This window comes from Manis javanica, chromosome 2, assembly GCF_040802235.1.
Source record: "Manis javanica isolate MJ-LG chromosome 2, MJ_LKY, whole genome shotgun sequence".
NCBI classification, from domain to species: Eukaryota; Metazoa; Chordata; class Mammalia; order Pholidota; family Manidae; genus Manis; species Manis javanica.
In genome coordinates, this window is record NC_133157.1 from 73,539,963 (window position 1) to 73,557,206 (window position 17,244).

A 17,244-nucleotide genomic window follows, 5' to 3' on the forward strand; every position below is an offset into this window, starting at 1 on the left:
AGCTTCCTGATGCTACTTCAAGTCCAATTTTATGAAAAATCTCCAATGACAGGAAAAAAACAAATGTCCTATAGCATTGCTCTAATTCTTGGTAGCTCTGCAAACTAAGGCAACTAATAAAAGGGCCTGTGTCCCTTCTAATTCCCTAAATCTGAATATCATCATTATCATTAGCAGCAAAATCATATCTTTGTACCAATGTATTACAGTTTGATATGATTTTACTGTTTACAGAAAATTGTGATGGTGGGCTATTCATTGGCTACAGGCTACATTGCTTTCCTAGTAAATAACACATGTATTTTGTGAACAATAAACTAAACTTCTTAGTTTGCAAGATATTTAAACAAAGTATCTCTAGTGTTTGCCTGCATAACACATTTGCTCTGTCAACCAACTTCCCTCTTGACTGAGATCCCCAGTTACCTTTATTTTCCTTCTGCTCTGTCAACAGAGATAAATGCTTATGCTTATTTAGTTTAGTTAAGGGTTCAGGTTACCACAGAGCATTTATACAGATGCCCACAGCCAAAAAAATGTTTCAGACAGATTTCCTGGGGCCATACGTTCTAAAACATTTACAGGAACCATCTAACACTCGGGCCTTCTCCCAAAGTTGTGGTAGAAATGGGAAGCGCAGGAGAGTCCTCAGAAGGACTGAGTCAACAAGCTCTAGGTCTTCTTTCTTTTTTCACTTTTTCAGTCTGTTAATCACTGGTCTTCATTTTCTTGTGTTAAATACTTCTGAGAAAAATCTCCGTCTACCAAGATGGAGTGTTGAAAGAAAAAAAGACTTTATACCAACTCAAAACTGTCCTACATGAGACAATACTGAATTTTTGTGGTAGTTTTGTGACACCAAAGGGAACTATTTCCAGTCTGGAAACCACTTTTTGGATTTGCTGGGCTCTGCTTGCAGAGCTGAAAGAGATTATAAGAGTAATTGATGATCATGTGCTGAGAAAACAGTGCTTCAAGCAGGTTGAGTGAAAATGAACATTACGAGGTGAAGGAGGGCAGCGAGAGAGGTGACAATATGGCTATGAAAGCTCTGACACAATATCACCAACATGAAAGGTGCTTATTTTGCAGTCTAAACAGTGTTATGTAAACCAAACACATATAAGCATCAGGAGCTATTTCAATATAGGAATGTGGAATTCTGTCTCTTACACACGCTATTGCAAGGCAAGAAGCATCTCCAGCAGCTGTTAGATGACCATAGGAGCTATTCCAGCTCCCCGACAGAGGTGCAGCAGCTCCATTTAATATTCTTGTGAAACAGCAAAGATCCTTCGTGCTTATTTTTAAATGCACATTTTTAATATTCAGTATAATGCTACTCTTTAACAAACTCTTTACTCCCTGCCTCTCTGATGAAGCTTCCCGTGGTCTTTAAAGGGATTGTTAACCCAATAATAGATCGCACTCTTTCTGCATGATCAAGTCGAGAGACACTCCATTAAGCCTTCCAGTATTTAATAGAAAGAGTCATCTCTCACCTCTGAGGAGATGAGCCAGCTGTTCGGTGATGAGCCCAGGAGCTTCCTGGAGAATCTCCTTCACCACGAGGGAGGAGGAAGATTCTTGGAACTCAAGCCTGCCATCATTCTGCTCAACTGGATTAATGACTTTGACAATGGCTGATTCTAAAGTTTTGTCCTCACTGTAAAGCAAATGGAAGAGAGGAAGAAAAAGATATATGGCATGTTTCCTTTTTGGAATTATTTAATCTGCACTCCCACACAAATGATTTTCTTTCAATAGCCAAATATATGAGTAGGCTCACATGACTCAGCAGAGGACCTTATTCTATGTGTTTCCACATTTTGTTCCAGCTAATTGCCCCTCCAAGAGTCCTAGAACACCTTCACACCTTAGCACTATTCCTTGTTTTGCTCTTGGAAAATAATAATGTAACAATAGCTAATATTTATTGAGCTTCTATTACGAACACTTTCAGAGGACTATCATGTTTTATATTATAAAATGACCCTATGATACAGTTTCTACTAAAATTCTTATCTTACAAATGGGGAAATGGAGACATAAAGACATTAAGAAATTTGTCCAAGGTCATAGAGCTTGTAAATAGACTAGCCTGTATTTAAACTCTGACAATCTGGTTCCAAAGCTTATATGACCAATCACAGTGCTGGACCAAAAAAATCATTCTTTAACCATGAGATAGAATTGGCTTTATCAAAGGCAGGAAGAAAGATGAGGATAAAACTAACTTCATTCTTTCTGTCTGCCAAAAGCAAATGAGTGGCAATGAAGGGAACAAAGATCTCGATTTATTTTCAAAAAGCATTGTTTCATAAACAATCCCAAAGCTAGAATTCACTACTTTAGTTTGAAAACCAGCACAAATTTTTCAAGTTTCACTGGTTACAAAATTTGTCCTAAGAGTTTGACTGACACAAGTTGCATAATTCACTCCTTTGGCTTCTTGCAGTATCTTTATCCATATTTACTTGCATTAGTTGGTTTGAAGATGTTAACACATAAATTTAGTCAATCACATTATCATCCTGAACACTGATAATCGAAATCAGTCCAATAACCTACCAATAACTCCCAACCACTTGTCAATAAGTGATCAATAAATATTATTCAAAGAATGTTTCAAATAGCAGAGGATAAAAATAGCCCACATGGGCAAATTAGTTTCAAAACTCTTAACTGAACTGCATGACTGACATTACAATGTATTCATACCTAAACACGCTTCTTAAGAAAGGTTAAATAAAAGATTAGATACCTTTGCAGGTTTTTATTTCATGTATATCAAGGTCAAGGTCCACTGGTTAATGTCATCAACAATTAGCAAATAAGCAGTATGTAAAAACTCTTTCATTTCAAACTATTGCGATGTTAAACAAGTGATTTGCTTCATTCAGTAGCACTAGAAAGCTTATCAAAAGGACATTGTTGTGTTGGATTGTAAGGCCCTTGAAGGCAGACAGTTTATCTTATTTCTCTTGATGTACCTTTAGATTCTTGCACCAATTAGCAACTCTAAAGTATTTACTGAAGGAAGCAGAAGACCCAATTTCTAATCCAACCTCTTCTACTAACTGCATGTAGCACCTTGGACAAGTCACTTGCAACACTGGATTTCAGATTTCTCATCCATAAAATAAGGAGTGTGAACTACACAAACATTTAAAAAGTCCATCCTGTTTGTATAAAATAAATAAAATGCTATGAATGAATGAACCAATCATCAAATGACTTGTATAGCTGCTCTGTATATTTTTTCATTTCACCACTGAGATTTCTTTCTTAACCTTTCAGTTTTATTTAGCATTTAATTCCAATTTTCATTACACATTTTCAGCATCAATACATAAGACTGCTGTGTTGCTCTAAGAAACTGAAATCGCTTAAAATCGTTATTTTGGTCAGTTTTATGAGAACTTTCCATTGAAAGATATCATATTTGAAATGCAAAAGTAAAAACAGAAGATGGGCATAGCCCAGATTTGACATAAAAGAAGAAAAAACATTTCCTTCCCTCTGAATGCCCTCTGTGTTTAATATGACTCCCTAAGCCACAAAAATCTTGAACAAGGTGATATTTTGCCCAGGAGAGACTTAAAAGATCAAACTTCCCTCGGGCACCTCACAGAGCCTTACCTTGCCAGCACGTTGCTGCCCACAAGTGTTATAGATAACTTCCCTTCATCGTTCAGCTGATGCAGATTAATTTCATCGCGGAATATGTGGAATGATTCAGAGATATTTAGCTCTTCTAAAATAAACCTGGTCTCAGTGAAGTAGTTGAATTCAGTTCTTGGTATGTTCAGCACTGGCAAACAGAGAACCCCAGGGGGGCTGACCTACCAAGAAAAAGGTGACTGAATCACTGACACCAGCAGGAGCAAAACAGCTACATTTTCTCAAGCCCAGGAGCAACTGTAAAGGAAATTAAAGTCCTTTGGCCTTGCTAAACCATTTGACATTCATAACCAACTTTTCCTGAACCTGATTAGTACAGTATTATCCATGGGTAAGTGGCCCTTAATATGTTTCAACCTCTTGTAACTCTACATGAACCTTTTCATGCCTTACTTGGAATATTTCATGTCTCATTTCAAACCCTCCATCATTTAAAATATGTACATTCTCCTCTTCAGGGAAACAAATTCACATGGCTTTCTGGAACTGGCAGAAAGCCAGCATGGTTGTAGCCGGGCAGGCGAGGACTGTGGTGACACAGAAAGTTTTATATGCCCCATCTGCATGAGATGCCTACCATTTAGCTCCAGCTAACCGGGAACATGCAAAAAATTCAGGTCCAGGATAGATAGACCTTTCAGTTACTCAAGAAAAACTAGAAATTTAGGTTGGGGGTGTTATCTGTGATGTTTAATTGTTACAATTAAAATGTATAAAAATTAAAAATACTATGTAGGTTAATGAAAACTCACAAATAAGCCAGATTTGGCCCACAGGCTCTAGGATGGTGATCTCTGTTGATCTCTTATGTTATTTTAAAAAATCTTACATTAACAAACCTCTTACCAAAAAACTGTAGCAATGGGGGTAACGAAATGGGTAGAAGTAGAGAATTTCAGATTCACAATAATAAACTTATTTTTCTATAGGCATTTAAAAAATTAAGTTGCTTTTAACAATTACTGTGAAAGCATAGCAATTAACCCTAACCATCACTGAGAGAATGTGGGGTTTGGTGACACTGAGTTTTTGCAAAAAGCAAATGGCATCATCACCAGCTCTGTAACAAGCAAAGTGCTTACAACACGGTTTTAACATTTATATCAGCCACCTCCCTGTCTCAGCACTAAGAAGGCAGGGATTTTTGTCTTTTTTGTTCAGTTGTGTTCCCTAATGAGTAGAAGAGTCTGATACAAAGTAGACAATGCACATTTGAGTGAAACAAATGAATCACCCAGTGCACTAGTACACAAAGCCCAAAGCCATTCTAACAAAGTACTTCTCCCACCTGTCAGGCTAATGCTGAGCCACAGTTGTGTAATTATCAGTAGCAATTTATGTCCAGCAAGCTTTTTTTCCTGATTACCTGATAGAGGTATATCTAACTCTTGATATTGAACCTTGAGTTGAGAGCATGTGGCCTGAGCCTATCCTTGCAGGACTTATTCTAAAGTTGCAGTGAGAAGACGAGGTTCTAGTCCCAGCCTCTGCTGTGTGACTTTGTAAAAGTCATTTTCTTTTCTGCTCCTCAGTTTTCCCAATCCATAGAATGGGACCTACCCACCAGAGTGAAAAGTATTTCAATGGAATTATACATGGGAAGCTGCAAAGCTCTGTACTTCTATGTGTTAATACTCTAGAGGGAGTAGAGCGTACTGGCAAGCCTTAGAAGAAGTCACACATTGATCTATACCTAACTATAATCTATCTATCTATCTATCTATGTATCTATCTATGTATGTATGTATCTATCTATCTATCTATCATCTATCTATCTATCTATCTATCTATCTATCTATCACAACTACATTTCCCACTCTTTTTGTTGGACATTATTATATTCATTGGAGTTGCTGGTGGTATTATTATAATTATTACACAATTTCCATGCCACTACCAGCCTAAAGTTCAGTCCGGCAGTTAACTCTATGTTCTCAAAACAAGCAACATTTTTTTCTAGGAGTGAAAAATCCAATTAATAAGACTAGTATTTAATATGCCATGTCTTGACACAGGCACATTTATCTCCTTACACCAATTAATCTCCCCTGTAAAGTTGAACAGATTTAAAGATAAATGTGATATAAAGCCCATATGTAGAGATCAGAATATTTTATCTGGCATTTTTGTCAGCTGCTGCCCTAAAGCCATTTTTGCCACCCACAGCTCATTCAGGAAGACTGGGTTTCATGTGAATTTAAATCACTGTAGATCAGCTATGCATATGCTCAGAGCCAAGGATCCAAGCAAAATTGGACTAAAACAAATCAGACTCCGGAAAATTAAAAATTGTGCGGATTTGGAAATAGCACTACGACACTCATAATGTATAATTTTAGGCTTTAGGGTGACACATTATCATGGGCTGATGTATTTTATGGAATGGAAATTTTAAAACAATTTATTGAAAGGTCTTTTCTACCTCTACAGACTTCACAGAATACAAAAATTCTTGCTCAAGGGAGATTATCACTGACTGAGAATGACCTTTTTGTAGAAGGTCAGGGCTAAAAGGCAAAAACAGAATATAGATGTGAAATGTAATACCTCTGTTACTGAAAATTCCAGCCAATATTCTCTGTACTTCATGTAATATTCACACAGGTTATTCTGCACATATTTTTCTACTCCTGAAGGCAAGACTATACAACAAGGATGATACAGGGAAACAAGAAATTCTGACCCTTACTTTTGTTAGTTCTCTGAATTCCCATAAAAGTAATCAACTATTATAAAAAAAATTTAATTTGAAAACATTGGTCTGACTGAAACCATGTATTATGAAGACAGCTGGTAAGAAATAAACAGAAAAACACTTAATATAGACAGTCAATAAATATATGTTGATTAGTGGATTATAATACATTATTCTCTTCAATAATAAACCAGAACATGAAAAATTAAAGCTAACAGGTCCCTTGTTTTTCCAAAAAATGTTCTTGAAAGTTACATAAAAATTTGAATATAAAAAGCAAAACATTCTTTTCCCTCACCTTGTCTAAGAAATAAGCATAAGTGAAGGCAGATATGAGAGAATCCAAGTCACAGGATTTATGTCCAATAACTACATGGACCTTCTCCAGGCGTTTGCTTCGATTCTGAAACAGATTCAAATAAAACATCACAACTTAACATGCAACACAGCAAATAATGAGGACATTTTTCAATCTTTGTTTAAAGGATGCCTTAGCTTTATTCATTACACAGTTGCTGAAATTCATAAATTTCATACATCATGAAGTTTTACATGAGGACATAAAATTGTATAACTTGTTTCACATTCAGAAATGCTTGTTTGAATTCTAGTAAATTGTCAGGACAGAAAATTGTTGTTTTACCACCTCAGAAGCTTCCCCAGGTGAAATCTGAAACCGGCCCCTTGCAGAGAGGACAAGGAAGACCAAAGAGAGTGGCACACCACTCCAGATTGGTCGGTGGCAGTTTTAATAAGCAAGGAAAATTACAAGCTGTGTCTTGGGCAGCCATACAACAAGTAGACCTCCATACCTGCCTACCAGAATCTTAAAGTTCATATGGAAGCCTTAACTGGGTTCAGCCACATATAGTCTCAACAGCACATTGCTCTCTCAAGTCTGTGTCCTTGAAAATGTCCCCACTATGGGAACAGGGGACAGAAAGTATATTCCAAGGACAGGGGATGGGGTGAAGAGCCTCTGATTGCCCAGGTGCACCTAATGGGTCAACTGGCAGTCATATCCTCTAAATGCTCCTTCCTACAAAATTCGTGGTTTTATTAAGATTTCCACAATCTAACTTGATATGACCTGTAACTCTGAGTCATAATTTTTTAGTAAGATTATTGTGGTCTAAGGAGCAGTTTCATGGTATTCGGTGTCATTTCCTTATATAAGATATTCTTAATTTGAGAGGAGACAAAGTGACTTTTTTTCATATGTCCTTAGCATGTAACATATAATTTGGTAATTATTTTTTCATGCTACATTTTGGGTGACAGGGTATGTTCTCTATGCATTATATTGTATAATCTGGAAAATGAAAGTTGTAATTTTTCTTCTCAGAGAAAGGGATATGATTAGTATTATTGCTCTAAAAATACAAATCAGTTGCTATTAAACATATATATATATGTTTATAGTATGTTGGAGATGACACATATGTACCCTTCCCCATTTTTTGTCCTTTTGGTAGTGACTAAATAGGCAACTCAATTGTAATATGGCTCAAAAAGTCTACATAAAAAATTATACTGCAAAAAAAAATTATAAAGACGTTCCTTTTTCCACAGAACAAAGAGAAAGCATTATTTAGTAACTTATTATTATTTTACAGATGCATTTACAAAGATGTTAGCGTTTGTGTGGAACTGCTGGTATCAGAGTCAGAAACAAGATAAACAAAGCAGGTTGTGGCCCAAGGAACATAATAAAGTAAATGTTAAAAAGGTCTCCGGTAAAGAGTCTATTGATACAGAGAATGATGATGGCAAGATCAATACTGCATTGAGTCATGCAATATGTAATATTGCTAAATTAAAATAAACATACACATTTACAATATATTGAGATATTGATCTTTAGTAAAACAACATGATTTACTCTGAAAATAATTACAACTCCCTCCCTCCATCACCACCAACTCTAGCTTCTATTCTTTCATTTTCCAGCTTCCTTAATTTTATAAATTTAGAGCAGGCTCCCTTGTACCCCGTGAGGGTGCAATTCTAAGCCCAGATCTCATTCTCAAAGTGGGACTGCTTCCCCTGTGCAAGGCTGTCAGATATTCTATAAGTATTTAAAGAAATTTAGGTAAGTAGAATTATACTCCATTACAACACAAGCAAATGCATTAGGAAATCATATTACTGTAGAACGCTGTTCTTCTGAGAAGTCTGAAGGTCCAAGTAGATATTACCTCATTTCTCCTGGTAAGGCAGACAGTAAGAAGATGTACAACACTTTTTATAAGTCAGTGGAGTCTGTGATAGGGCCAGGCTTGTTCCCAGAACCAATGGCCCAGTGCAGTGAGCCCTGTCTCCTCTCCTTTGCACCAACTACTCCACAAATGCCATAGACTTCATGTCTACAAAATGAGCGAGCATGGGGATTGAGGAGAAAAGAGAATGCTAAATATGTATTCTAAATACAGCAAGGCATCAGACATTTATAGCATCAAACTTACCCCAGAGCTGACCTATCTGCCCTCTTGTCTAGGCTCTGTAACTCCTACACACAACATTGTGCTCAACACTCAACTTGCATGAAGGAAGACATGGAGATGTAAGATGACTTGCATGTGTGTCAATTCATTTCCAAACCCAAACCAATCATTACTTAGAAAGAGAAAGGAGCTAAATAGGATTGTGAACCCAAAGCACATTGGACTAATTCTTATACCTCAGGATTTAAAGGGGGAAAAGTTCATATCATTTTTCAGCTGAGGCTGTAGAAGATGATGGGACAAAACCCTGATGGTTCTTGCTACATCTCTTTTCATGCTCTCTCATTTCTCTTCTAACCTCCCTTCCTCCCACACAAAAAATTCCCTCGAAGTCAGGGCCTCTCAGGTGCCATTTCTGCTATCTCCACTCAATGCACCAGTTTCAATATTCCAACACTATCTTCCCAAATTGCCCAACCCATCAAAGTGCACCATGCTGAAGCTCATGCTCTGTGTGATCTATTTGCTTCTCCACAGGCAATTCAGTGGAGAGTCCATACCAATGAACACTCCTGGGTTAATGGGTGACCCACTAAGGTAACATACTTTGATTTTAAAGAGACCTCCTAGGGATTATGCCACAATCCAAAAAGATGGCCTGAACTTTGAGGCTGGCCGAAAATGTTGAACCAGACAAAGGGACATTGCAACAAGTTTGGTGCCTGCCAATGAGCCTTAGAAGTGATAGACTCAACATCAAAATATCTCAGATGTTCCTAAGTACCAGATTCCTACCGAGATCCAGTAAGATATCATTAGAGGGTAACAAAAGTTAGATAACATGTATCATACTCAGACTCCCAACTGTTGGGAGAAATAACACATGAAATGAGTATACAAACTCAACCAGTAGGTGAGCTCAAGGAATGTGCAGGATCTGGCTTTTCAAATTGGGGGTCAAGAAACAAAGAATACAGGCCCCAGTTTCAAGCTTCTCACCGCAAATGACCTTGGCAGTGTGAACAGAGTAAGCACAGAGTTCAGTCCTGGCAGAAGAGTCTAGGGACTGATTTCACTTGTCCAGGGCTGGTAACAGGGGGTCTTTGGGGGCTCCTGGTCTACTCTGCAGCAATGGCCCAACCTGTAGAGGCAGCAGTAAGCTTGGTTCCTGGAACTCAGAAGAGACTCCTGACCACACTGACACTCTCTGCATCTCTCATTGCAGGTCTGTGGATTCCTTCCTACTTCATATCACCACACATACATAGACTCACAAATGTTTAATCTTAGTATCTGTGTCCCTTGCAACAGTCTAAATTGGGATCTGGATTATTCACAAGCAGAAAAATTATGCACAAGTCAAAGTGACATATGCACAATTTTATAAATTAAATTTATTACTGTCATTTATCTAATAAAAACCTGTGTGTAACATACAGCAGTGAACAAAACAAGCAAAAATCCCAGCCCTCATGGCACCTGCATTTTAGTGCAAGGGGATACGATGACCTAAGTAGTTAGATAAATAATTAGATAAGTGGAGGGGTAGGGTGCACTGGGATGAGGTTCATCGAGAAGGCCGCATTTGACTAAAGAACAGAAGTGAAGAAATAGTATGTAAGGATATCTCAGGCCAAGGGAAAAGCAAGTGTAAAGGTTCTGAGGTGACACTATGCCCAGCATGTTCAACAAATATTTACTGTCTTGTGTATACACTTTCTGAATGGGACTTTGTAAACTTCTAGCCAGGAGCAAATGGATCCAGCAAGTAAATACCCTTTCCCTAGTTTCAAGACAGGCACACCAAGCATTATGGAATCTCAGGAGACAGAAGATTTCATTGCTAATGCCTAAACCCAGTGCTGCAAAAGCCCGACACAATATGGAATCCTGAGAGTGAGCAGAAACAGATGCTTTACTTCCAAATAGATGGACAGCATCTTTCTGTAATCAATGATTAAAAGAAAATATATTGACCACATCAGTATTCCAGATCACAAGTTCAATATGCTTTCCAAACGTATAAATGCTACACACTACTAAAATGAGACTTCTTAATGAAGTTTACTTCTTACCTCTTTCTAAAAGCCAGCAAAATGCCTTAGTATTCAGATTCAACTGCCCATTAAAGGAAACTGCACTTGCCAGGCAAAAGCACTTTCAGCCACACCCACAGAAAACTGAACTGATCAGAAAGAGGGCTTTCAGGGTACTGCTGTAAGCCTGGGGCCCTGAGTCAGCATTTCCTGACTCCTCCCTCTGAGAAACAAAGCTGCTCCTGCCTATCACGTTCTATAATGAAAGTCCCACATCAAAAGTCCCATAATCAACCTTTAATCAACAAGCCCTTGCAGGACACTTATGATTTCTCTGCTGCCCATCCTCCCCAACCCTCTCTTCTAAAAAATCCTATGAAAATGTTTTTAAAAAATATTTAATTGAAATGAATTTTGTTTTGAAAACAATGCAGAAAAACCCCTCAGATATTAGAGAGCTTCTTTCCTCACACATTAAAGCAGGGCACATTTCTTAGTCTCTCAGCCTTAACCAAAAAAGGAAGGAAAAAATTTTAAAAAGTCTCTTGATTTATTGGATGGCATCTCTAAAGAAACCCAGGCGTAGGAAAGAGTTGGCAATGGAGCTAGTATCTCCTTGACTATTTTGAACTCCAAGTCAATGAGACATTTTCCTGGAGCTGGTTATGAGGGGTACAGAAAAGGGTCTGTATCCTCCCCATGTGCCTGTGGCTGCCGGGATTCTAAGTAAGAAGACACAGAGGGTGGCCAGAAGGAAACCTAACATGCTGCTTGTGTCCCTGTAGGTCCCCAACTCCGCCCCAGTCAGTATCACAAGGAAAACCAGGTGGAAGAAGGTGCATAAGGGGTCACAGCCGATAAGGAGCGAGGACACAGGGAGCTGTGGGGACACCCAGAGCAGCTGGTCCTGCAAAGGCCCCCGGGTCAGCTCTGCCAGATACGGGTGAAGTCACATTCTATGTTCTTTTGTAAACAAACAAGATGCCTCTTGACATTGGCCTTGAGTTCAAGATGATTTCTAGAACTCCTGATCTCTAAATTTCTCATAATCTTATTAGCTGGAGAAAGGTTGGGACCCAGAAGGAAAGAATGCTGGAGGGAATAAAGGTCATGGCATCAACCAAAGATTTTAAAAAGTGAAAAATCCATACAAGGTCCCCAGAACACAGGGATTTTCCCCATCGATTGAAACCTGTTTAATTTTACTTTTCTGCTAAGCAAAGAAATATATGCCATTATAAAAAGTCAGACACAACCAAAACTGATAAAGATAACTACTATTAACATATTATTATTCTACATTTTAAGTTTGTACATATATATTGACACATATACTTTATAAAAATGGGATGCTTCTACTCCCAGTCTTTAGAAACTTCCTTTTCTTCACTAAAAAGTGTGCTACAGACTTTTATTTTTCCATGATCAAAACTATAGATCTTCTTCATTCTTTTTAGCTTATTGATGGCAGTCATGTGGACACATCTGGGTGTGGTTATGTGTATATGAGATTACTGGAATTGGACAGGTGCCTTTTCTTTTCTTTCTTTTTTAAATCTCCATGATATGCCAAATAGGACAATCTGGCCCACTGGCCACTTAGTCTAATTTCATTCAAATGGTTAATTAATAAATAATAATGCATGACTAGAAAGCTATAATTTACTTTCATTTACCAGAATCTACAAATTCAGGACATAAGCATTTTATACCTAGTTTTCTCATATATGTCCTGATTTAAACAGCAGCATACAAGGTGAATGTAAACCAGTGAATCAGGAAAAGGCAAAAAGCTTCCAATGATAAGACTCACATGAGTTTGAGGTGATTTCATTGTCTCACTGATAAAACCAAAACCTAATCATTTCAGGTTAGTATCCTGCCTATAACCGCTCCCCTCACCACTCTCCCACCCAACCCCAGTACTATTTTCCCTCAGCCTTGCTTGCTAAGCTGAAAAATGTCCTCCTTTAATTTCTCTCACGTGGGGAAAAGGAGGGAGCAGGATCTCAGATCCTGGCATCTGCACCTCCTTCTATATTTGTCAAATGCGAGGCTGTTGTGAGTCGGCAGTGGGGGACCCAAAAGCCTGACCCAAGTGCTGCCTCAGGCCCTTCCTGGACAGGCCGTCTGGGTCTCCAGCTCCCTTGGGGTCAGGCTCCTTTCAGCTGGAACGCTGGACCTGGACTCAGCTGCTCTTTCACCTTCTCAGCTGCATCCATTCTTCCTGGAGCTGTTTGGTGCCCGTCCTGAAAACAGACTGCGCACTAAAGGACTGACTGCATATTCGGTTTATATGCTTCAGGATCATAATAATGATTTGGCTCAGAATTGTTATTTTACTTACAGCGTTTAATTTTTCAAATTTTTTGCTCAAGATTCTTTTTCTGACAATATGCTCAAAGGACAGTTTTGGGGGCAGGGCCATTTTTTTTCCTCCACAGCTTCAACGACAAAAGTATGGTCTCCCCAGATCCTAACCTTTCCTGAAGAGCTTCTTTAGGAATTGTCCTACATAGCTTTCTAAGCTATTGTTTTCCAACCATTGCACTTTTTGGGGAAATGTGTCCATATATTTATTATCAAGTGGATGGGGTAGCTCTTCAATTTCCCATTTAGGTGCTGCCTCCTTCTAGCTTAAATAGATGTCCCATTCCAGAATTTTGTCTTCCATGGTTTTGTAGGTCTTTATAATCTCTCAGCCTCTCTCTTTCCAGAGTCAAGAACTGTAGTCTTTTTCATTCAGCTTCATACAGACATCCATTCAGGTTCACAGTTCTTTTCCTTTGCCTCCTCTGACCTTCTGCTTTCTGTGCCCCTTGCCATGGACTGAATTACATGCCCCCCTCCCCCAAATTTATATGTCAAAGTCCTAATCTCCAGTGTACTGGTATTTGGAGATGGAACCTTTGGAAAATAGTTTTAGATCAAGTCATGAGGGTAGGGCCCTCAAGATGAGATTAGCGCTCTCATAAGAAACCTGCTCTTTGTCTCTTTCTCTCCCTGCCTCCTTCCCCGCTTTCCCTCCCCCTCTCTCTGTGCCAGATGGGATCACATGGAGAAGGAGATGTCAACAAGCCAGGAAGAGGGTCCTCACCAAAACCCAACCTGCTGGCACCCTTATCTTGGATTTCCAGCCTCCAAAACTATGAAAAATAAATTTCTATTGTTTTATCCACCCAGCCTAGGGCATTTTGCTATGGCAGCCCAAGCCGGCTAAGATAGATCTTCAGATGAGTCATTCCAAAGTTCAAAAACCACCTAGTGGATAACTGAACTTCAGAGGGAGCTTAGAAGAACTTCTTTTACTAAATAATTGATAACAAAGGCAATACAAGAGTTTTAAAGATCAGATGAAAAAGAACGTTTTTCATGCCTAGAAGCCTACACCTATGTCAACTAAGGTTAATTTATAGTGTCAAACTTACAGTTATTTTATACTATCATAGCAACACTGATTACTTTATAAAACATTTAGGTTCATTATGAAATAGGTGGAAAATGTATAATATGCAGAAAAAACCCACAAGACCCAAAATAATCACTATGACCTTTTAATATATTCTAGGTATCACTATGAACATAAAATGTATTTAATGTATTCCTTCCAACTTTTTTTATGAGTGTCTCTTTTGTAATACTATGGTCATATCATACATAATACTCTATCCTCTCTTTTTTAATAACTTTCTGAGTGTTCTAAAATTCTAAAATATAGATTTGTGATGGCCAGAGATGACATGTGCTTGCTTTTGTAACCCAGCTGCCAGCCTTTTGCTTTGCACACAATAGGTGCTGAATAACTATTGAAAAAATTGAATGAATAAATAATTATGACATTTAATGTATATAATATTCTTGAATAAGGATTATTATTTAGTCAATCCTCTATTGTTGATGTAAGTTCTATTAACTCTTTGATATTATAAACAAGAATGCAGGAACTATTTGGAAGGTAATATTTTTGTGGCCATTCCTAGTTATTTTTCAGGATAAACTCTTAAATTTTACACTTCTGGGTCAAAGAATATAAGTATCTTAATGCTCACCAGAAAGGTCATAGAAACTTACTTACATTTTCATCTATAGAAACACCTGATTTTCAAACCTTCAACTCTGTGTTTAAGCATTATCACGTTGAAAGATAAAATAGTATCTTAATGTTTTTAAGATTTATTATAAGTATCTTAGTTCATTTTTTCATATAGACACCATTATTGTCTTCATATGGACAAACTACTTTTCGTGAATTTTTCTCTGTGTATTTTTTAGGGTGTTTACCCTACTTTCATTGGTGAATAAATTAGAAAATATAATCGATGTATTCAATTCTGGTAACACAAATAAGATTTTAGTTTGTTCTCTGGCCTTGGGCATCTACGGAACAAGTTGTCCAATATATTGCATTAAGTATACAGTAAGCATGCATTATTTAATGTGACATTATCACTTCAAGCACTAAAGAGCAATGGTACACTCTGTACCATCTTTTCCTCGATCTACCTACTGTGCTTGCTGGAAAATGTTGCAAGAATACCTATCACATTCTGCCTTGGTCTCCTAGCTCTTGACTGGAATGCATATACTCCTCTGTTTTGTAATTAGCCTCATTTAAAAATGATAATGCAAATTAAATTTAAATCTAAGGTATTGAATGTATCATTAGGTGTCTTTACAAGAAGTGAAATTTCGGTAGGACAACAGTACCAGAAAGGACTGAGACAGTAGATGTTAAAAGTTCTCATCACAAGAAAAAAGCAATTGTAATTATGTAACTATGCATGATGATGGATATTAACTAAACATATTGCAGTGATGATCCCACAATACCTACAAATATTGAATCATTATGTTATACACCCAAAATAATATAATGTTTATGCAAACTATATTTCAATAAATATATATATAAAACATATGATTAGCTTCTTCAATTCTGCATAAAAATGATAAAAGATAAATAATAGAGTAAAAGATAAAATTGCATAATATTTGTACCATCTTGATGTTAAAGGAGCAATATTCCTAATGCACAAAGGGTTCCTGCACATTGATTTAGAAAGATAAACAACCAGTGGGTTCATAAGTAAAAGATGTGAGGGAACGATTAACAGAAGAAATGAATAAATGAAAAGAAACTCAACCTCATTAGTAGTCATGGAAATGCAACTCAGACAAACAATAAAATGTCACTTTTTTGCCCATCAAATTAACAAAGAATTAAGTTATAGCATTCACTGCTGGTTAAACTACAGGCAGCAGTAACCAATGTGGAAATATTTTGACAGTATTCACTGAAATGTAAAATTTTCATACTTTTTGACTCAACTTTTTTATTTTAATTCTAGGAATTTATTATAGAAATAAAATCAATAAATATAAATATTTTAATGCCTTATTATTAAAATATGGTTAATCCATTGTTAAATATGGATATTTAATAAAGCCCCAAAGAATGTTTATTGAAGCTGTATTGTAATGGAGAAAAAATGCAAAAGAAGAAACAACCTCAATGTATAACAGTCAAGGAATCATTGGATGCATTATGGAATATCCATAAAATGGAATCAAAGCAGCTAATGATCTATTACCTATTTGTAATAGCTAATAGATCATTAATATCTAATGATCTGGAAAGATGTATTTCAGTATTCTTCCCACTGTCTCACATGGCTGCCTGTTCCTTACTGGACCCTGCCTCTCAAAAGAAAAGCATACTGCAGTTTCTACTCCGGTGAAGCTATCTTGCTGCGTGCACTAGAATCACTTATTATGGTATTACTGTAATGCAAATTTCTGCACCTCATCCCTGATATGTGTACTTAGATTCATAGGTCTTATATGACAGAGTAATTCATTGTACAGCCTAAGATTATTGTGACTGGTTTGGGAATCATGCACTTAACAGATTAGCTCCCAAGGACCAAGTGACTTCTGTCAACTACAGAATGTGTCTGCATTTTGTTTTTGAAAGGGACTGCTTGAGTTGCTCTAGATCAAGTACAGTTTCAGAGAGAATCATTGGTGTTACATTATTTCAATTTACTTAAGTTTAGGGTTAGAAGAGGCCTTAGGATTCACCCAGTTGAAACCCACCAATGATTTTCCAAAGTGAGGTAGTAGACCTCAGGGTAAGAGAAGAAACCATGCAAAATCCTACTTACCTCATCCTTTAAAATTTTGTTTTCTAAAAATATATCTTACAATGTGCCTCATGGTAGGAATACATGAATAGAATTCAGAAATAAATACATGTCCTAAGGGAATGTACTCAAAAGACTTTTACTAATGCTGTTTGTATAACAACAAACAAGGTGAGAGACCATTTTCTTTATAGATGAGACAACTAAGACTGAGAGAGAAGCAGAAGCAGGTAGTAGTTGCA

General features: G+C 37.3%; 1 protein-coding gene across 11 annotated transcripts in view; it reads right to left on the reverse strand.

Annotated features, from left to right (window-relative positions):
* PRUNE2 (prune homolog 2 with BCH domain) overlaps nt 1–17,244 on the reverse strand; it is a 233,586-nt gene that overhangs the window by 179,418 nt on the left and 36,924 nt on the right. For all 11 annotated transcript variants that reach the window (XR_012127762.1, XM_073228676.1, XM_073228680.1 and 8 more), the window contains exons 2-4: nt 6,678–6,782; nt 3,643–3,845; nt 1,503–1,666 (exon numbers count right to left, since the gene is read on the reverse strand). Coding sequence is in view for 10 of the 11 variants with exons in the window: in XM_073228676.1 (XP_073084777.1) it covers nt 1,503–1,666; nt 3,643–3,845; nt 6,678–6,782 (472 nt within the window). In the remaining variant the exon portion in view is untranslated. The remainder of the gene's footprint in view (nt 1–1,502; nt 1,667–3,642; nt 3,846–6,677; nt 6,783–17,244) is intronic.